General features: G+C 41.7%; 1 protein-coding gene across 1 annotated transcript; it reads left to right on the forward strand.

The window, feature by feature from the left end:
• The first annotated feature begins 489 nt into the window (after nucleotides 1-489).
• LOC110537622 (C-X-C chemokine receptor type 3-2) lies at nucleotides 490-9,877 on the forward strand. The gene is made up of 3 exons (XM_021623806.3): nucleotides 490-1,694; nucleotides 4,446-4,574; nucleotides 6,899-9,877. The coding sequence occupies exons 2-3, from the start codon at nucleotides 4,542-4,544 to the stop codon at nucleotides 8,012-8,014; spliced, it is 1,149 nt and encodes a 382-aa protein (XP_021479481.1). The 5' UTR covers nucleotides 490-1,694; nucleotides 4,446-4,541; the 3' UTR covers nucleotides 8,015-9,877.
• The last annotated feature ends 12,214 nt before the right edge of the window (nucleotides 9,878-22,091 follow it).

The following is a 22,091-nucleotide window of genomic DNA, read 5'->3' on the forward strand; positions in this document are numbered from 1 at the left end:
ATTACAGGGGCTGAGTCACTGGCTTACTGGGGCTCTCTCATGCCGTCCCTGGAGGGGGTGCGTCACCTGAGTGGGTTGATTCACTGATGTGGTCATCCTGTCTGGGTTGGCGTCTCCCCCCCCCCTCCCCCCCCTTGGGTTGTGCCATGGCGGAGGTCTTTGTGGGCTATACTCAGCCTTGTCTCAGGATGGTAAGTTGGTGGTTGAAGATATCCCTCTAGTGGTGTGGGGGCTGTGCTTTGGCAAAGTGGGTGGGGTTATATCCTTCCTGTTTGGCCCTGTCCGGGGGTGTCCTCGGATGGGGCCACAGTGTCTCCTGACCCCTCCTGTCTCAGCCTCCAGTATTTATGCTGCAGTAGTTTATGTGTCGGGGGGCTAGGGTCAGTTTGTTATATCTGGAGTACTTCTCCTGTCCTATTCGGTGTCCTGTGTGAATCTAAGTGTGCGTTCTCTAATTCTCTCCTTCTCTCTTTCTTTCTCTCTCTCGGAGGACCTGAGCCCTAGGACCATGCCCCAGGACTACCTGACATCATGACTCCTTGCTGTCCCCAGTCCACCTGGCCGTGCTGCTGCTCCAGTTTCAACTGTTCTGCCTTATTATTATTCGACCATGCTGGTCATTTATGAACATTTGAACATCTTGGCCATGTTCTGTTATAATCTCCACCCGGCACGGCCAGAAAAGGACTGGCCATCCCACATATGCTCTCTCTAATTCTCTCTTTCTTTCTCTCTCTCGGAGGACCTGAGCCCTAGGACGATGCCCCAGGAATACCTGACATGATGACTCCTTGCTGTCCCCAGTCCACCTGACCGTGCTGCTGCTCCAGTTTAAACTGTTCTGCCTTATTATTATTCGACCATGCTGGTCATTTATGAACATTTGAACATCTTGGCCATGTTCTGTTATAATCTCCACCCGGCACAGCCAGAAGAGGACTGGCCATCCCACATATGCTCTCTCTAATTCTCTCTTTCTTTCTCTCTCTCGGAGGACCTGAGCCCTAGGACCATGCCCCAGGAATACCTGACATGATGACTCCTTGCTGTCCCCAGTCCACCTGACTGTGCTGCTGCTCCAGTTTCAACTGTTCTGCCTTATTATTATTTGACCATGCTGGTCATTTATGAACATTTGAACATCTTGGCCATGTTCTGTTATAATCTCCACCCGGCACAGCCAGAAGAGGACTGGCCACCCCACATAGCCTGGTTCCTCTCTAGGTTTCTTCCTAGGTTTTGGTCTTTCTAGGGAGTTTTTCCTAGCCACCGTGCTTCTACACCTGCATTGCTTGCTGTTTGGGGTTTTAGGCTGGGTTTCTGTACAGCACTTTGAGATATCAGCTGATGTACGAAGGGCTATATAATACATTTGATTTGATTTGATTTGATTAATAGTTGCTCTATGACTATTTACGATCACACCATCTGAATAAGGCCAGATTCTAGATAACAGATATACATGCAGTATCTATGCTTAAGGGAAATAGTGAGTAAACCAGCAAATGGCTGATCTATTCCAGTTCCCTGGGGCGTTGCATGGGTGACACAGTGTGAAAGCACATCAGAGGTAACTCTGTGACCTGAAACAGAGGTACATCTTCTTCCTCACCTAACTGCAAGCGATATCAAACTTGCTCAATCTCCTCAGGGGGTCCACGTCCCCAACACGTCAACACTCCGACAGTGAGCAGGTAAGAGGCTTTTATATCAGTAATAATATAATACAACATCTTTGCATTTAGTTATGTGTAAAGACTTTAAGAGTTTGTTCTATGCTAGACACTGTATTTTTCACTATCCTGTTTTTGCAATGGCTCCACAGTGGGGAATATCTTTAGAATGATTTTCATGCTCTTGGAGACTGTATCGGAGACTGTATCGCATGGCCGCAAGGTTTAGAAATAACTGGATATCCATGTGAGCTCAGAGAAATGCTTACAGAAATCAAAGAATGTCTGATTGTATCCATCCAACAGATTCATATCCACAAACAATGCAAATGTTTGTCTGGTTTTTAGCTACAATAGACAGGGTCGAAACTGAATAATACCACAGTACAGACAGTAAAAACCCAACTCCTGCAAAACACAGATTTCACTTCCCCAGATGGGGCAAGTTCAAAACATTTCCCAATGTTATGGGAATGTGTGCCAGACATTCAGTCTCTCTGTACTCAATTAAATTGGCAAGCAGTCAGGGATTTGTATATCAGTTTCTGCATCTAGTCCGCTCATAGACATTTGAATACACTTTCCTTCGGGGGGGGGGGGGGGGTCTCAATGTTTGTGTGGGTTTTTTCTTAGAATGTAGGCTACTGCACTGCACATAAAACATACAGTTTGTTATGTTACAGCTTTATTCTAAAATGGATTAAATCGTTTTTTCCCCTTATCAATCTACACACAGTACCCCATAATGACAAAGCAAAAAACAGGTTTTTAGAAATTTTTGCAAATGTATTAAAAACAGAAATATCACATTTACATAAGGATTCAGACCCTTTATTGAGTACTTTGTTGAAGCACCTTTGGCAGCGATTACAGCCTTGAGTCTTCTTGGGTATGACACTACAAGCTTGGCACACATGTATTTGGGGAGTTTCTCCCATTCTTCTCTGCAGATCCTTTCAAGCTCTGACAGGTTGGATGGGGAGCATCGCTGCATAGCTATTTTCAGGTCTCTCTAGAGATGTTCGATCGGGTTCATGTCCGGGCTCTGGCTGGGCCACTCATGGACATTCAGACTTGTCCTGAAGCCACTCATGCAATGTCTTGGCTATTTGCTTAGGGTCGTTGTCCTGTTGGAAGGTAAACCTTCGCCCCAGTCTGAGGTCCTAAGAGCTCTGGACCAGGTTTTCATTAAGGATATCTTTGTACTTTGCTCCATTCATCTTTCCCTCATACCTGACTAGTCTCCCAGTCCCTGCCACTGAAAACAATCTCCACAGCATGGTGCTGCCACCACCATGCTTCACCGTAGGGATGGTGACAGGTTTCATTCAGATGTGACACATGACATTCAGGCCAAAGAGTTCAATCTTGGTTTCATCAGACCAGATAATCTTGTTTCTCTTGGTCTGATTCCTTTAGATGCCATTTGTCAAACTCCAAGCGGGCTGTCATCTACCTTTTACTGAGGAGTGGCTTCCGTCTGGCCACTTTACCATAAAGGCCTGATTGGTAGAGTACTGCAGAGATGGTTGTCCTTCTGGAAGGTTCTCCCATCTTCACAGAGAAACTCTAGAGCTCTGTCAGAATGACCATTGGGTTCTTGGTTACCTCTGTGACCAGGGCCCTTCTCCCCCGATTGCTCAGTTTGGCCGGGCGGCCAGCTCTAGGAAGAGTCTTGGTGGGTCCTGTCACGTTCTGACCCTAGTTATTGTGTTATTTGTTTGTTTTAGTTGGTCAGGACGTGAGTTGGGTGGGCATTCTATGTTTTGTGTTTCTAGGTTGGTTTTCTGTGTTCGGCCTAGTATGGTTCTCAATCAGAGGCAGAACAGGTGTCGTTAGTTGTCTCTGATTGAGAATCATACTTAGGTAGCCTGGGTTTCACTGTTGTTTTGTGGGTGATTGTTTCCGTGTCTGTGTTTATTCGCCACACGGTTCTGTTTCGGTTTTGTTCACGTTTATTGTTTTGTATTTCATTGAGTGTTCAGTTTATGTTTTTTAAATAAACAACCATGGACACTTACCACGCCACATCTTGGTCCGATCCTTGCTACACCTCTTCAGACAAAGAGGAGGAAAACCTTTACAGTTCCAAACTTCTTCCATTTAAGAATGACGGAGGCCATTGTGTTCTTGGGGACCTTCAATGCTGCAGACATTTTTTGGTACCCATCCCCAGATCTGTGCCTCGACACAATCCTGTCTCGGAGCTCTGCGGACAATTTCTTCGACCTTATGGCTTGGATTTTGCTCTGACATACATTGTCAACTGTGGAACCTTAATATAGACAGGTGTGTGCCTTTCCAAATCATATCCAATCAATCGAATTTACCACAGGTGGTCCAGTTGTAGAAACATCTCAAGTATGATCAATGGAAACAGGATGCACCTAAGCTCAATTTTGAGTCACATAGAAAATAGTCTGAATACTTATGTAAATCATGTATTTCTGTTTTTTAGTTTTAATAACTTAACAAAATGTTTTAAAAAGTTAAGGGGTCTGAATACTTTCCGAAGGCACTGTGTGTACTGTACATGGCAATGTACTACATATCGCCAATATAAGCCAGGAATAACAGCTAGAGAGAGTGCATAACTAGAAAAACATGTCTGTCTGTCTCTGAGTAAGCCACATACATTTTTTTAAACTTTGTCACAATCCCCTTTGGACAGTCACCGGTTCCTAACAGCTGTCTTTGAATAGGTCTGCTTGGCCTAAAATATGAGAGGATTCGGTTCCTGAATTACTAGCTTCTCCTTTTTATTTGGTTCAGAGTGGCAAAAGAAGAGAGGAACGCGGGTGAGACTACGAGAAGAGTGTCCTGAGTCTGTGAAGGTGTTTCAGGTGTTCCGCTGTTTTGTTGGTAACAATGGATCACGTCAAGGCAACCACAGATTACTATGTGAGTAACGGTCTTGTTATGCCACATACTGATGAATGTAGTTCTTTATGACTACAAGAGCAATAGATGCTGCAATAAATAATTGGGAGTAGCAGACTAAAAAAAATTATTAGCCAGGTAAGTCAAATAAGAAATTATATATTTATAACATGGTTGGTCAAGAAATGAACAGAATAAAACTAAATATGTATGAGACAATGTATAACAATCTGTACATTAAAACTTGTATTTTAAAACAATGGTTAGAGAATCTGAAGCCACTTAAATATTGTTCAAAATCATAGAAGCTACAAGTGTATGATCTTAATTTGATCATGCTTTTGTTGCTGAGAATTTTCCTGCACCACAGGAAATGCAGATAAGCTTTGTAATTTACATAATTTCACTGAAAACTTACACACGGTTATATTGACATTACTTTTCATGTAGACTACTTTTGTCCAGCTAATATTCTAACCACCAATCAAGCACCATTATGGACTAAATGTTCATATCCTGTGGCTTCAGGACTATTTTGCTGTGACTATATACAGTGGGGCAAAAAAGTATTTAGTCAGCCACCAATTGTGCAAGTTCTCCCACTTAAAAAGATGAGGCCTGTAATTTTCATCATAGGTACACTTCAACTATGACAGACAATGAGAAAAAAAATCCAGAAAATCACATTGTAGGATTTTTAATTAATTTATTTGCAAATTATGGTGGAAAATAAGTATTTGGTCACCTACAAACAAGCAAGATTTCTGGCTCTCACAGACCTGTAACTTCTTCTTTAAGAGGCTCCTCTGTCCTCCACTCGTTACCTGTATTAATGGCACCTGTTTGAACTTGTTATCAGTATAAAAGACACCTGTCCACAACCTCAAACAGTCACACTCCAAACTCCATTATGGCCAAGACCAAAGAGCTGTCAAAGGACACCAGAAACAAAATTGTAGGCCTGCACCAGGCTGGGAAGACTGAATCTGCAATAGGTAAGCAGCTTGGTTTGAAGAAATCAACTGTGGGATCAATTATTAGGAAATGGAAGACATACAACACCACTGATAATCTCCCTCGGTCTGGGGCTCCACGCAAGATCTCACCCCGTGGGCTCAAAATGATCACAAGACCTAGTGAATGACCTGCAGAGAGCTGGGACCAAAGTAACTAAGCCTACCATCACTAACACACTACGCCGCCAGGGACTCAAATACTGCAGTGCCAGACGTGTCCCCCTGCTTAAGCCAGTACATGTCCAGGCCCGTCTGAAGTTTGCTAGAGAGCATTTGGATGATCCAGAAGAAGATTGGGAGAATGTCATATGGTCAGATGAAACCAAAATATAACTTTTTGGTAAAAACTCAACTCGTCGTGTTTGGAGGGCAAAGAATGCTGAGTTGCATCCAAAGAACACCATACCTACTGTGAAGCATGGGGGTGGAAACATCATGCTTTGTGACTGTTTTTCTGCAAAGGGACCAGGACGACTGATCCATGTAAAGGAAAGAATGAATGGGGCCATGTATCGTGAGATTTTGAGTGAAAGCAAGGGCATTGAAGATGAAACGTGGCTGGGTCTTTCAGCATGACAATGATCCCAAACACACCGCCCGGGCAACAAAGGAGTGACCTCGTAAGAAGTATTTCAAGGTCCTGGAGTGGCCTAGCCAGTCTCCAGATCTCAACCCCATAGAAAATCTTTGGAGGGAGTTGAAAGTCTGTGTTGCCCAGCAACAGCTTAAAAACATCACTGCTCTAGAGGATATCTGCATGGAGGAATGGGCCAAAATACCAGCAACAGTGTGTGAAAATCTTGTCAAACGTTTTCTGTAAGTCTTCATTGAGAAACTTTTGTTATTGACCAAATACTTATTTTCCACCATAATTTGCAAATAAATTCATAAAAAATGATTTTTTCTAATTTTGTCTGTCATAGTTGAAGTGTACCTATGATTAAAATTACAGGCCTCTCTCATCTTTTTAAGTGGGAGAACTTGCACAATTGGTGGCTGACTAAATACTTTTTTGCCCCACTGTAGGTCAAATTAAGTGTATTGTGTATTATATGTAATAGGTACACACATCTGTATGAATATAGCACTGCATCATCTTGAGTTTAGTCAGAGATACAAATGCGCTCTGTCCTATGAGGAAAATCCAGGGCCTGTATCCATAAAGTGTCTCAGAGTAGCAGTGCTGATCTAGGGTCAGTTTTACCTTTTTGATCATAATGAACAAGATTATATGGCAGGGGGAATGCTTCATGCATACGGACCCAGAACATTGTTGTAGTTAGCTAATTTTCCTTCCTCAAACTCTCTTTTCCTCTCTTATGTCTCCAGATTTATGAAGATAACTACAGCTTTTCACCAGAAACAGGCAGTAGCCAATCCAGTGGCGTGCCCTGCAACCAGGATGGCATCATGGACTTCACCCGGAGCTACTCCCCTGTGGTCTACAGCCTGGTGTTTGTGCTGGCGCTGGTGGGTAACATCCTGGTGCTGTGTGTGCTGATGCGCTACCGCACCTCTCAGACAGGCGGGGCCTGCTCCTTCTCCCTCACCGACACCTTCCTGCTCCACCTGGCCGTGTCCGACCTCCTGCTGGCTCTCACGCTGCCCCTGTTCGCCGTCCAGTGGTCCCACCTGTGGCTGTTCGGTGTGGCCGCCTGCAAGATTTCCGGAGCCCTGTTCTCTCTGAACCGCTACAGCGGCATCCTGTTCCTGGCCTGCATCAGCTTCGACCGCTACCTAGCCATCGTCCACGCCGTCAGCACCGGCTGGAAACGCAACTCCTGCCATGCCCAGATTGCCTGTGCCCTCATCTGGACAGTGTGCTTTGGCCTGAGTGGGGTGGACATCGCCTTTAGACAGGTGGTGGAGGTGGAAGTGGGGCGCTCGGGGGATCATCAGGGCCTGCTGGTGTGCCAGACGGTGTTCCCCCACAGCTCAGTGCAGTGGCAGGTGGGGATGCCGCTAGTCAACTTGGTGCTGGGTTTTGGGCTGCCCCTGCTGGTCATGCTCTACTGCTACATCCGTATCTTCCGCTCCCTTTGCAACGCCTCGCGCCGCCAGAAGAGGAAGTCCCTTCACCTCATCGTCTCCCTGGTGTCCATGTTTGTGCTCTGCTGGGCACCCTACAACTCCTTCCAATTGGCCGAAAGCCTGAAGAAGCTGGGCGTAATTAGTGGAGGCTGCCAGTTTGGCCGCACGGTGGACATCGGGATCCTGGTGTCTGAGAGCATGGGGCTGTCACACTGTGCCCTGAACCCGCTGCTGTATGGCTTTGTGGGGGTGAAGTTTAGGAGGGAGCTGACCAGAATGTGTAAGGGTCTGCTGGGACAGAGGTTCTATCCAGGGATGAACAGATGGGGAGGACAGAGGAAACTTCGGAGGACCACTGGGTCCTTCAGCTCAGTAGAGAGCGAGAACACCTCCCACTTCTCTGTCATGGCGTGAGCCAGCCACGTGCACAGAGAGGGGTCTACCTGTACCCGAGCACCTTTTTGTTGTTGTTCTGAACCCACAAGTCATCGTAAAGTCGTCAAGTTCACCACCCCCAACCCCCCATCCCATTGGTCTGCCCTGTACAGAGCTTGCGTGTGCCTGGTATCCAAACATGCATGGCTTGGGATGCAGTCACCGGTCGAGTCTGTGTAGCAAGCTACCTAGTTTAAATATCAACAGTACTGCCACAGCAGCATAACATTTGATCTACATCATCATCAATATTTTGTTTGGTCTACATAGCCTACGCGCAGCAGAGAGGCAGAAGACCGAGAGGAGCAGCTGCATTCAGGCTGTACGACCCTCTACGACCCTCTGACCCAACTCCATCCCTTCATCCCTTCGGGTGTTGCACATGTGTGTCAGGGCAGCAGCAACACAGGTAGTCTGGACTTTAGCTAGCCACCATATACTAAAATATCCACACAGGCCACCAGCCAGCCATATACCGTAGCATGAGTTAGAAGAGTATGAATATTATAGTATATAATGAAGTTATTATTTAAGAGCATTGAAGAGAAATCACAAAAAATGCTAGTTAACTATCAGGTTTACATCAATCATCAACACAATGATCAGCTGATAGCCTATCGTCTTTACCCAATGTCAATCATGTGTTTAGGAGGCACTGTAACTAGCGTGCTTACAATTTGAGTGAGTGTGTTGTTGCAGAAATAAAGTTTTTTTTTTTTTTTTATCTCTACAAAGGCAGGTAGTATGTTATGTATTTAGAGATGTACTTTTTTTAAGGTGGTTGTCACTAGTTATCACAGCCAAAAAGGCTAAATTGGCTCTAATGTAAAAATGTATGAAAACAAAAAATAACTTTTTGGTCTTAATTTAAGGTTAGGGTTAAGCATAAGGTTAAAAGTGTGGTTAGGGGTAAGGTTAGGTTTAAAATCAGATTTGAAGAAGGGGAGAAAGAGGGGAATGTGGAGACTGACATAAAAAGAGAGAGGAAGAGAGAATACAAGACAAAAGGGGGGCAGGGAGTCATGAAAAGACGGAACAGAAATTGGAATGATTGTGAAACTGACAAAATGGGGAAGAAATACAGATGTGCGCATTGTGTCAAAGTGAGGAAAAAACGTATGTTATTTTGTTGTGATTCATTCCTCTGGTGCTTCCTGATAGTTGCCTAGCTCAAAATGATGGTGCTTTTAAAGACCACACCTTCTCAGGACGGGGAATTTTTCATATAGTAGCCTACTTTCGCTATCTTCTTGTAAATACAATGTTGGGGTCATTTTTGTTCATGAGATTCTAGAGTCCATTCAATCGCATAGCCTACCATGTTAACCCCATCTGCCTCTAGTGTTTGGCTTTATGATAAAGTGATGACTATAATTTCAAGGAACTGCTAAATAGATTTTTTTTAAATGTTTGATACCCACTCCCTCAAAAGGGCCAAGTCATCACTATATGTGTTACTCATATATTGCCTTGTAGTTTTGAAGGCAGCAAATACTTTTTTTTTTTTTTTTTTTTTTTTACATTTCAAATCCTCGCAGCAATAATTTTTTCTTTAGTTGATTGTTTCATTTTGTCACTTGCTGAAGAGGGGAAACAAAGGTGTAAAGTTATGACAGACATGCAGCTTTACCTATGGCAAACTGTCCATGTGTCCTTTGGTACCAGACTGTTGTTCAACATTTGCTGATTTACCTATTTAGATGAGATTGTTATCAATCAGTCAGCACAACAGATATGTACATAGGATTGTATGCATGTATTTCTATGTTGTAGAAATTTGAGAAAATAGAATAAAACATTGGGGGAAATGTAATTTTCATATCAATAAATGATATGCAAATATCTTGTTACATCTCTAGATATTTTTGGCTATACAACATTTCAAGGTTAATTTACCTGCATTAATGTAGCAAGTTGTATCAGGAAACATTCCAGTAGTACTTACCAAAAAAGGCCAATCTCGCCATCTGGTGGACAACATATAAAACAATTTATGTTATATTTCTTTCCTTATCCTCTTAATCTGTAGGATACATTATCTCTACTTCGAAACAACATGGCAGGTGAAAACAAATTCCCAGGCCATTTAACCTCAGAGCATTTCGTATTATTCTGTATGTAAATCCGAGACACTCCATTTAGTATGATATGTTGTGTTTGGTATGGGTACCAGTGGAGGCCCCTCAGAGGAGGAAAGGGAGGACCATCCTCCTCAGTGAATTTCAGACAAATAAAACATTTTAGAAGTGATTATTTTCAGATAAAACTATACTAAATATATTCACATGTCACAAAAAAAAGGATTAAAACACACTGTTTTGCAATGAAGGTCTACAGTAGCCTCAACAGCACTCTGTAGGGTAGCACCATCGTGCAGCTGGAGGATAGCTAGCTTCCATCCTCCTCTGGGTACATTGATTTCAATACAAAACCTAGGAGGCTCATTGTTCTTACCCTCTTCCATAGACTTACACAGTAATCATGACAACTTCCGGAGGACATCCTCCAATCTATCAGATCTCTTGTTGCATGAACTGACATGTTGTCCACCCAATCAAAGGATCAGATAATGAATCTAGTACAGAAGGCATAAGCTACAGCTAGCTAGCACTGCAGTGCATATAATGTGGTTAGTAGTTGACTCCAAGAGAGAGTAAGACAATAGTTTCACAGTTTTGAACAAATTAATTTCTTCCAAAATGAAGGAGAAACAAGAGAAAGATAGAGATTTCCAGATTTTTTTTATCACTTTCTGTTTCACTTACTTAGCTAGCAAATGCAGCGAGCTAGTTTAGCCTACTCAAACACCCTGCTAAAATAGAGGGATGCTATGTTAGCTAGCTGGCGATGACTATCCAACACAACACTGGAACTCTTCCAAGTCAAGGTAAGCTTTTGGTTTTACTAATTTATTGCCACCAGGGCTCGCTGAGGTAACTGCTACACTGCTTACTGACTGTATGATTGTAGCAGGTTAACATGTTAGTTCTAGTATTAGCTATGCTGACTATGACGTTATTTTAGCCAATATGGTGACAACGATGTAGGGGTTATGATATGGTTTTGCTTGTAAAGGTTTTTTCGCCTGGTCACATACAGCCGATGTGTAATGCAGTGAAGTCCACAAGGGAAGGGAAACGGTGAGTGGAGGGGCATGCGAAAAGGAAAACAGTGGCTGCTATAAAAGTGAATCATCTCGGGGTGTATTCATTCTGCCGTTTCTGTGGAAAATAAGTTTCTTAAACGGAAGCAAAAGGAACAAAACGGGGATAAACATACCTGAATTTTTCTAATATCAACTTGTATTTGCAACTGTTGGACTAATGATTAGACCCTAGATCAGCTAGATGCAGGCAAGAAGAGTGTGCAAGGCGATATTGAATGTGTCACCGTCTGTCCATGTGTCACTGTCTGTCACCCAAAAACATGATCTCGGCCTGTGTGCACCTACGTTGTAAACTTTCATTCATAGGCTAGGTTGTAGCAACCTCATGATGTGTATAGGGAAAATTTGAGAATCATGTAGTAGCCTAAACCTATCACTGTCACATTGAACTGGATGAAAGGAATATGAATGACAGTCATCCAATGTACTGTAATAGAAATAAGCTATTCTCATGAAAAGTCTAAATTGTCCTCCCTCATCTTCAACGGCACCGACCGCAACTGATGGGTACATAAGACAGATGGTTACTTATGGGTGGTTGGTAAGGGTGGATGGGTGCGCAAGTTTGAAACTCATCAGAGACAACTTAGTATTTTAGTTCATTAGCAACTTTTCAACTACATACTACTTTTTAGCTACTTTGCAACTATGTATAACGCAAATGTCTAGCAACCAAAGGTTGCGAGTTTGTATCTCACCACGGCCAACTTTAGCATTTTAGCTAATTAGCAACTTTTCAACTACTTACTACTTTGTAGCACTTTTGCAACTACTTTGCATGCTAGCTAACCATTACCCTAACCCTAACCCTAACCCTAGCCCTTTAACCTAACCTAGAGGTGGCAGGTAGCCTAGTGGTTAAAGGAATATAGAGTCTTGGGAGTTAGAGTCTTGGGCTCGGAACCGAAAGGTTGCTGGATCAAATCCCTGAACTGACATGGTAAAAATCTGTCGTTCTGCCCCTTGATAGGGCAGTTAACCCACTGTTCCTAGGCTGTCATTGTAAATAAGAATTTGTTCTTAACTGACTTGCCTGGTTAAATTATAAATTAAACTTAACACTAACCCCTAGCCTAGCTAACATTTGCAAGCTAGCTTATGATCGCCACCTAGCCAGAATTCGTAACATATCATACATTTTGCAAATTCATAATATAGTGTACATTTTTGCAAATTTGTAACATATAATATGTTTTGCGAATTCATAACTTATTTTACATTTTACATATTCGTAACATATAATAAGAATTGTAATTCTTAACATATCATACAAAATCGAAGATGGACATCCACAAATGAATAAATACCATACTCAGTGGTGACCCGTCATTCAGGGAAGGTGGTTTATAGCAAAAAATATATATATATGTACACCGTTCAAAAGTTTGGGGTCACTTAGAAATGTCCTTGTTTTCCATGAAAACATGCATGAAATTATTTGCAAAATGAATATGAAATATAGTCAAGACATTGACAAGGTTAGAAATATTGATTTTTAGTTGAGATAATAATTGTGTCTTTCAAACTTTGCTTTTGTCAAAGAATCTTCGATTTGCGGCAATTACAGCCTTGCAGACCTTTGGCATTCTAGCTGTCAATTTGTTGAGGTAATCTGAAGAAATTTCACCTCATGCTTCCTGAAGCACCTCCAACAAGTTGGATTGGCTTGATGTGCACTTTTTACGTACCATACGGTCAAGCTGCTCCCACAAATCCTCAATAGGGATGAGATCCGATGACTGTGCTGGCCACTCCATTATAGACAGAATATCAACTGACTGCTTCTTCCCTAAAAGGTTATTGCATAGTTTGGAGGGTCTTTGAGTCATTGTCCTGTTGTAGGAGGAAATTGGCTCCAATTAAGCGCCGTCCACAGGGTATGGCATGGTGTTGCAAAATGGAGTGATAGTCTTCCTTCTTCAAGATCCCTTTTACCCTGTACAAATTTCCCACTTTACCACAATCAAAGCACCCCCAGACCATCACATTCCCTCCACCATTCTTGACAGATGGCATCAAGCACTCCTCCAGCATCTTTACATGTTTTCTGCATCTCACAAATGTTCTTATTTGTGATCCAAGCACCACAAAATTAGATTTGTCTGTCCTTAACACTTTTTTCCAATCTTCCTCTGTCCAGTGTGTGTTCTTATGCCCATCTTTAATTTTTATTGGCCAGTCTGAGATATGTATTTTTCTTTGCAACTCTGCCTAGAAGGCCATCATAATTTCTCAGGACAAGAATAGACTGACAAGTTTCAGAAGAAAGTTATTTGTTTCTGGCCATTTTGAGCCTGTAATCGAACCTACAAATTCTGACACTCCAGATACTCAACTAGTCTAAAGAGGGACAGTTTTATTGCTTCTTTAATCAGAACAGTTTTCTGCTGTGCTAATATAATTGCAAAAGGGTTTTCTAATGATCAATTCGAATTTTAAAATTATAAACTTGGATTAGCGAAGACAACGTGCCATTGGAACACAGGAATGATGGTTGCTGATAATGGGCCTCTGTACGCCTATGTAGATATTCCATAAAAAATCAGCCGTTTCCAGCTACACTAGTCATTTACAACATTAACAATGTCTACAATGTATTTCTGATCAATTTGATGTTATTTTAATAGACAAAAAAAATGTGCTTTTCTTTCAAAAACAAAACAAATTCTAAGTGACCCCAAACTTTTGAACAGTAGCAGGGCTCTACAGTGCGAGTATTTCACTCGCATTTGCCCCAAAAAATAAAATGATTTACGAGCACAGTGTGGAGTAAAGATTACAACCTACCGTAATCTATTTTTCCCCCGCTGCTAATTGTTTAAAAACAACATGTCCCACATTCCACAAGCGGCATACGCCAACCACTGTAGGGTTTTCAGTGATGACACAGTCCAGTCAGATTGAAAGAAAAGTGAACAACACTGTAAAAAAAGTATCAGTATATACTGTAGGCTATAACTGACCATACTAAATGTAACATATCAAACTAAATTGCATCTCTCAGAATTAATTATAGAATCATATGAAATGCTCTGAGAACAGATTGGGCAATAGGATATGTAATGTATGTATGCATAACCCTGTTGCTTTTAGTAGGCTAATCTTACCGAGGTAAAGACAGTTTCAAGTCACGCTTTCAAACCTCAAAAGCTTTCAAACCACTTGAGCCACAGACAACAAATAATGTCATGATGTTGGAAAAATTGCGCACAACAGTGCACAGGTCTTATTTTCACGATTTGGACATTAATATGCTTTCCAAAGCCAATAAACATATGGAAATGTGAGCAGCATTTTGTATTCCAAGTTGAATTAGTTAGGGAGCGTAAACAAAGTACAAACTGTTTTTTACATAAATCATTTCAATGGCTCCTTGGTCATCTGACCTACTGACTTCAAACAAGGTTCAGAATGTCCACTGACTACCCATCTATATTGCACACCCTTTAGTTTGTCCATTTTCATCTCACAAGATTTTACATTAATTTTTCAAAATGTAAAGTTTCAATAGCTCCTTGGTCGTGTGACCTAGTGACTTCAAACAAGGTTCAGAATGTCCACTCAGTAGGCCTACACATTGCACACCCTTTAGTTTGTCTATTTTCATCTCACATGGTTTTACATACATTTCTCAAAATGTAGAATTTCAATAGCTCCTTGGTGCACACTCTTGTTTGTGTACTGTAAAATCACGTGGTGTAAGGTACATTTTTCGTAGTTTCAAATTTGCAATAGCTCCTTGGTCATGTCAATTACACACCTAAGAAGCATGCAGTGGATATACACCCATATTGCATAACCTCTAGTCATGTATCTTCTATATTGTTGTACATTATTATTAGTTTGACAATTAGGGGGTTCAGTCCAGTGTTTACCCTTTTCTTTAATATTTCTCTACAATAATTTGTAGTACTAAGTACTTATTTTCCCTGTTTTTTAAATTATTTTTCCACAGTATTTAACAGTGGTACACAATAGGAGAGAGACAGATAATATCTATTTTCATTGTTAATATCAACCACAAATGAAAGGGGCAAAGTACGAGAGTCATGCTATTAATTGTCCAAAGCAGGGATGGAGAGGGAGTTAGTGAGGTAGGCTGCAGTGGGTTTGCTGGTCAATACATATACTGAACATGTAACCACAGTAATGGTGGCCAGTAAATCAATTAATAAAAATATAATATTGACAAATTAAACAACTTGTAGACCTTTAATCTTTTCCAAAATATCAACAGACACTTAACTTCAATTAAGTATGAAACATTTCACAGTGTTGACTTTCTCTTTATCCCTGGTTTTATCTCTTCAGTGTGGATGGGGTATAGCATACATTTTCAACAACAAAGACTGCACTTCCAGTTTGTGTTCTTTACTATGTTGAACTCTGTCATCATTCCTAGGCACAGCGCATGGAACCACCGTTGGCATACAAAACATTCACTCAAAACAAAACAAAGCGTAAGACGTTATAAATAATATCAAATATCAATGCAGTATGACGAATTTCGAATTAGCCGTCCATTGTGTTATATCATAAATTGTCTTACATGCCGTCACTGTTGTCAAAAGATTATAAACATGTTAAATGAAGTTACTAACCCAGTCAGTCTTTGGGCCACATCCAGGTTCTTTATCAGTGGCACACATGAAGCAGTTTTTGGCTTTGTTGAACTCTGAAATTATAGGCATGAACTGAACATATGGCTGTCCCACACTACTACATAAAAATAAAGAATTTACATTTACTTTGAATTAAATGTCATTACATACCAGACATTTTTAGTATATCCTCAGCCATTTCTTTTCACAGTTGCTCCATGTGTTTTTGAAGGTTCCATATTCATTTGGGAAGGGATGTTGGGGAAGTTCTGTGCAACTTCCTTGGCCATCTACACCAAAAAAGAACAGCTAACCATTCATTATTGAAAATATAACTATCAAACCTGCATTATAAAGACCCCACAGCTGAACGTGTCCTGCTGCGTGGTGAGTTATTTCCCCTCCTTTACGCTTTATGGAAGCCCAGTCGTCCTTTCCATGGCAGGATCTTCTCATTTTGAAGTATTCCCTTTTTTATGTAAAAATAATGGAATTATGATTAGTTATCAATACACAAGGCAAATGAATACACAGGCCAAATTTGTATGCTGTTTTCCTTATCACTATAATCTAGTAGTAATTTATTAGTAGAGGTAATTTCCTTTATGCCCCATTCTACACACAGCCTAAATTATAGGCACTGAACCATTTACAGGACAATAAAAGTGGCATATAGAATCCAACCCTATCACAGAGTGAATAAATGTACAGCCGTGGCCAAAGGTTTTGAGAATGACACAAATATTAATTTTCACAAAGTCTGCTGCCTCAGTTTGTATGATGGCAATTTGCATATACTCCAGAATGTTATGAAGAGTGATCAGATGAATTGCAATTAATTGCAAAGTCCCTCTTTGCCATTCAAATGAACTGAATCCCCCAAAAACATTTCCACTGCATTTCAGCCCTGCTACAAAAGGACCAGCTGACATCATGTCAGTGATTCTCTCGTTAACACAGGTGTGAGTGTTGACGAGGACAAGGCTGGAGATCACTCTGTCATGCTGATTGTGTTCGAATAACAGACTAGACGCTTCAAAAGGAGGGTGGTGCTTGGAATCATTGTTCTTCCTCTGTCAATCATGGTTACCTGTAAGGAAACACGTGCCGTTATCATTGCTTTGCACTAAAAGGGCTTCACAGGCAAGGATATTGCTGCCAGTAAGATTGCACCTAAATCAACCATTTATCGGATCATCAAGAACTTCAAGGAGAGCGGTTCAATTGTTGTGAAGAAGGCTTCAGGGTGCCCAAGAAAGTCCAGCAAGCGCCAGGACCGTCTCCTAAAGTTGATTCAGCTGCGGGATCGGGGCACTGCCAGTACAGAGCTTGCTCAGGAACGGCAGCAGGCAGGTGTGAGTGGATCTGCAAGCACAGTGAGGCAAAGACTTTTGGAGGATGGACTGGTGTCAAGAAGGGCAGCAAAGAAGCCACTTCTCTCCAGGAAAAACATCAGGGACAGACTGATATTCTGCAAAGGGTACAGGGATTGGACTGCTGAGGACTGGTGTACTGTCATTTTCTCTGATGAATCCCCTTTCCGATTGTTTGGGTCATCCTGAAAAAAGCTTGTCCGGAGAAGACAAGATGAGTGCAACCATCAGTCCTGTGTCATGCCAACATGAAAAGCATCCTAAGACCATTCATGTGTGGGGTTACTTCTCAGCAAAGGGAGTGGGTTCACTCACAATTTTGCCCAAGAACACAGCCATGAATAAAGAATGGTACCAACACATCCTCCGAGAGCAACTTCCCCTAACCATCCAGGAACAGTTTGGTGATGAACAATGCCTTTTCCAGCATGATGGAGCACCTTTCCATAAGGTAAAAGTGATAACTAAGTGGCTCGGGGTCCAAAACATAGATATTTTGGGTCCATGGCCAGGAAACTCCCCAGACCTTAATCCCATTGAGAACTTGTGGTCAATCCTCAAGAGGCGAGTGGACAAACAAAACCCCACAAATTCTGACAAACTCCAAGCATTGATTATGCAAGAATGGGCTGCCGTCAGTCAGGATGTGGCCCAGAAGTTAATTGACAGCATGCCAGGGCGGATTGCAGAGGTCTTGAAAAAGAAGTGTCAACACTGCAAATATTGACTCTTTTCATCTAATTGTCAATAAAAGCCTTTGACACTTATGAAATGCTTGTAATTATACTTCAGTATTCCATAGTAACATCTGACAAAAATATCTAAAGACACTGAAGCAGCCAACTTTGTGAAAATTAATATTTGTGTCATTCTCCAAACTTTTGGCCACGACTTTAGAGCGTTTTTAGACTTTAAGAAAAAAATATTAAGTGACAGTTTCATCAGTACGTGCTTAAAGAAAGTCATATCACAAAGATCACAGATGACAGTGCCCACCAAATCTATGACAGTAGAGAATGAATTGTAAGCACCAAAGTGTGTGTCAAAATAAAATCTGAAAATGTCAGTTGTTGAAAATAATACTTCTATTTTCAATAGCAATTTATGATATATGCAGTTGAGGAATAGTCCATGTACCAACACTACATGTAGGATGGACATAAGACATTCCCACATACAGTATTTGATTAATTTTTATTTCACCTTTATTCAACCATGTAAGCCAGTTGAAAACAAGTTCTCATTTACAACTGCGACCTGGCCAAGATAAAGCAAAGCAGTGTGACACAAACAACAACACAGAGTTACACATGGAATAAACAAACGTACAGTCAATAACACAATACAAAAGTCTATATACAGTGTGTGCAAATTAAGTAAGATTAGGGAGGAAAGACAATAAATAGGCCGTAGTGGCAAAATAATTACAATTTCACAAATAAACACTGGAGTGAGATGTGCGGAAGATGAATGTGGAAGTAGAGATACGGTGGTGCAAAGGAGCAATTGCAATTCGTTCCAGTCATTGGCAGCAGAGAACTGAAAGGAAAGGCAGCCAAAGGAGGAATTGGCTTTGGGTGAAAAATACCTGCTGGAACGTGTGCTACTGGTGGGTGCTGCTATGGTGACCAGTGAGCTGACCTGGAGATGACCTGGAGCCAGTGGGTTTGGCGACGAATATGAATCGAGGGCCAGCCAACGAGAGCATACAGGTCGCAGTGGTGGTTAGTATATGGGACTTTGGTGACAAAACGGATGGCACTGTGATAGACTGCATCCAAATTGCTGAGTAGAGTGTTGGAGGCTATTTTGTAAATGACATCGCCGAAGTCAAGGATCGGTAGGATAGTCAGTTTTATGAGGGTATGTTTGGCAATATGAGTGAAGGATGCTTTGTTACGAAATAGGAAGCCGATTCTAGATTTAATTTAGGATTGGAGATGCTTAATATGAGTCTGGAAGGAGAGTTTACAGTCTAACCAGACACCTAGGTATTTGTAGTTGTCCACATATTCTAAGTCAGAACCGTCCAGAGTAGTGATGCTAGGGGGGTGGCAGATTCGGGCAGTGATCGGTTGAAGAGCATGCATTTAGTTTTACTTGCATTTAAGAGCAGTTGGAGGCCACAGAATGAGAGTTGTATGGCATTGAAGCTCGTCTGGAGGTCAGTTAACACAGTGTCCAAAGAAGGGCCAGAAGTATACAGAATGGTGTCGGTTGCGTAGAGGTGGATCAGAGAATCACCTGTAGCAAGAGCGACATTGATATATACAGAGAAAAGAGTCGGCCCGAGAATTGAACCCTGTGGAACCCCCATAGAGACTGGCAGAGGTCCGGACAACAGGCCCTCCCATTTGACACACTGAACTCTGAGAAGTAGTTGGTGAACCAGGCGAGACAGTCATTTGAGAAACTGTTAAGGGATTTTTTATCAATAATGACTAATTATGTATACATTTCAATCAAGATTGACTAATCAGAATACTATTATGTTACTGTATAAGATGTATGAATTGTATTTGAATCCTAGTACATAATATAATGTGTGTAATTATAATCAAGAATTAGAACAATGACTGTCTGTTCCTTGGTAGAAATGAATGAACTTATCGTCAGACTGGCTAGAATGCTTATCTACACAGGAAGACCTTGGCTCGGTCATAAATTATCTAAATTGGTGAGAGACGATGTGGGAAGGCTTGAGAACTATACTGCCATTGTACTGGAGTGGAGAAGAGACGGGGCAGTTCGAAAACTAATGACGTCATTTTCAGTTTATGACCTGTGGTAAATTGTATCGTGTTCAGTACTCTCGAGAATAAACGCTAGTGCTTGATTTTGAGACTGGTCTCCGCCCATTTTAAGCAAATAAGTTTCTTACAAATCCTTAGAAATGGGCTGAGTGTATTAATTTAATTGGGTATTATACATAGGAATTTAATTCCTCTATCAGAAATCAAGGCTGTTGAGTCTAACGACAAGAATGCGGTGATTGACAGAGTCGAAAGCCTTGGCCAGGTCGATGGATACGACTGCACAGTATTGTCTTTTGTCAATTGCGATTATGATATCGTTTAGGACCTTGAGCGTGGCTGAGGTGCACCCATGACCAGCTCGGAAACCAGATTGCATAGCGGAGAAGGTACGGTGGGATTCGAAATGGTCGGTGATCTGTTTGTTAACTTGGCTTTCGAAGACCTTAGAAAGGCAGGGTAGGATAGATATAGGTCTGTAACAGTTTGGGTCTAGAGTGTCTCCCCCTTTGAAGAGGGGGATGACCGCGGCAGCTTTCCAATCTTTGGAGATCTCATATGATACGAAATAGAGGTTGAACAGGCTAGTAATAGTGGTTGCAACAATTGCAGCGGATTATTTTAGAAAGAGAGGGTCCAGATTATCTAGCCCAGCTGATTTGTAGGGGTCCAGATTTTGCTGCTCTTTCAGAACATCAGCTATCTGGATTTGGGTGAAGGAGAAATGGGGGAGGCTTGGGCAAGTTGCTGTGGGGGGTGCAGAGCTGTTGACCGGGGTAGGGGTAGCCCGGTGGAAAGCAAGCCCAGACGTAGAAAAATGGTTATTGAAATTCTCGATAATCGTAGATTTATCGGTGGTGACAGTGTTTCCTAGCCTCAGTGCAGTGGGCAGCTGGGTGGAGGTGCTCTTATTCTCCATGGACTTTACAGTGTCCCAGAACCTTTTGGAGTTTGTGCTACAGGATGTACATTTCTGTTTGAAAAAGCTTGGCTTTGCTTTCCTAACTGCCTGTGTATATTGGTTCCTAACTTCCCTGAAAAGTTGCATATCGCGTGGGCTATTCGATGCTAATGCAGTACGCCTGAAAAATTAGTGGAATCTGTGTGGGTTGCTGGACAGGTAGGATGACTGACAGTGAAGGTGAACAGGTCAAGTGTCAGGTGACAGAGGAATGGATGAGACTGAGGCAGGAATTCCTATAACCATAAAGTGGTATATTTACTGAGTAGTCTGTGCTGCATAACAAAGGAAACAAATAACATGTATGCGATCAAATTCCTCATCCCAAAGATCATATCATAACAATCATTCATGATTAACATAATTAGGGGAGTCAACAATCCAGTTCATTAAGAAGTCAATAGTAATCATCCGTGAGTCATTTAGGCTCGTAACTATTTATCATAAAACATGAAAGAATACAAACAGTGATTGATAATTCAATCTATAATCCCCATTAGTTTGGTATCAAATGTTGATCAGTTAGCAAACAACGACGTTTCTCATTTCACCCTTTCAATTGTCTTCATGTGTACATATAATTAATTTCATTACATATTAACCATATCGATTGCATAATTGGCCTATGAGGATCTGTAGGGCCATGATCATTGACAATTCACATTACACAATATGTTTGAAGCGTGCGCTCCAAGCCGCGCCCCACGGTAATTACTATAAGCAATAACTGATGGCCCACTCCCCCGATCACCACAGATAGTTCAGATGAAAGGTAACAGAGTCGGTGGCCTTACGTGGATTCATGGACGCAGAGAACTTTTGGATCAGACGGAGTTAAGGAAGAGAAAGCAGTGAGATCAGGCGATCTCTAAGTTTACTGGTTAGCTATTTGGACGCATGCCTCGTAGCTCCGGTATCAAACGTAACATCCCTACCGAAAAGTTGACAACACAAAAAGGAACAAGCAGGAGAGAGACGTGACTATTGTGGATCCTCTGGGGATCCTCAACAACATCATGATGCTGAAGAGGCAGAGAAGAGTCTCTCCAGATCAGAACACCTCAAGATTTTACACCAGCGAGTACACAGAGGAGAAAAACGTCACCACTGTTTTGACTGTGCTGGGCCAGTCAATTAGGCCAGGTGGAAATGTCCGACATTCTGACAGGGGTGCTAATTTTGAGAGTTTGCTTATTGCAGAA

The sequence above is a fragment of the Oncorhynchus mykiss genome, chromosome 2 (genome assembly GCF_057628025.1).
Source record: "Oncorhynchus mykiss isolate SJ-2025 chromosome 2, ASM5762802v1, whole genome shotgun sequence".
NCBI lineage: Eukaryota > Metazoa > Chordata > Actinopteri > Salmoniformes > Salmonidae > Oncorhynchus > Oncorhynchus mykiss.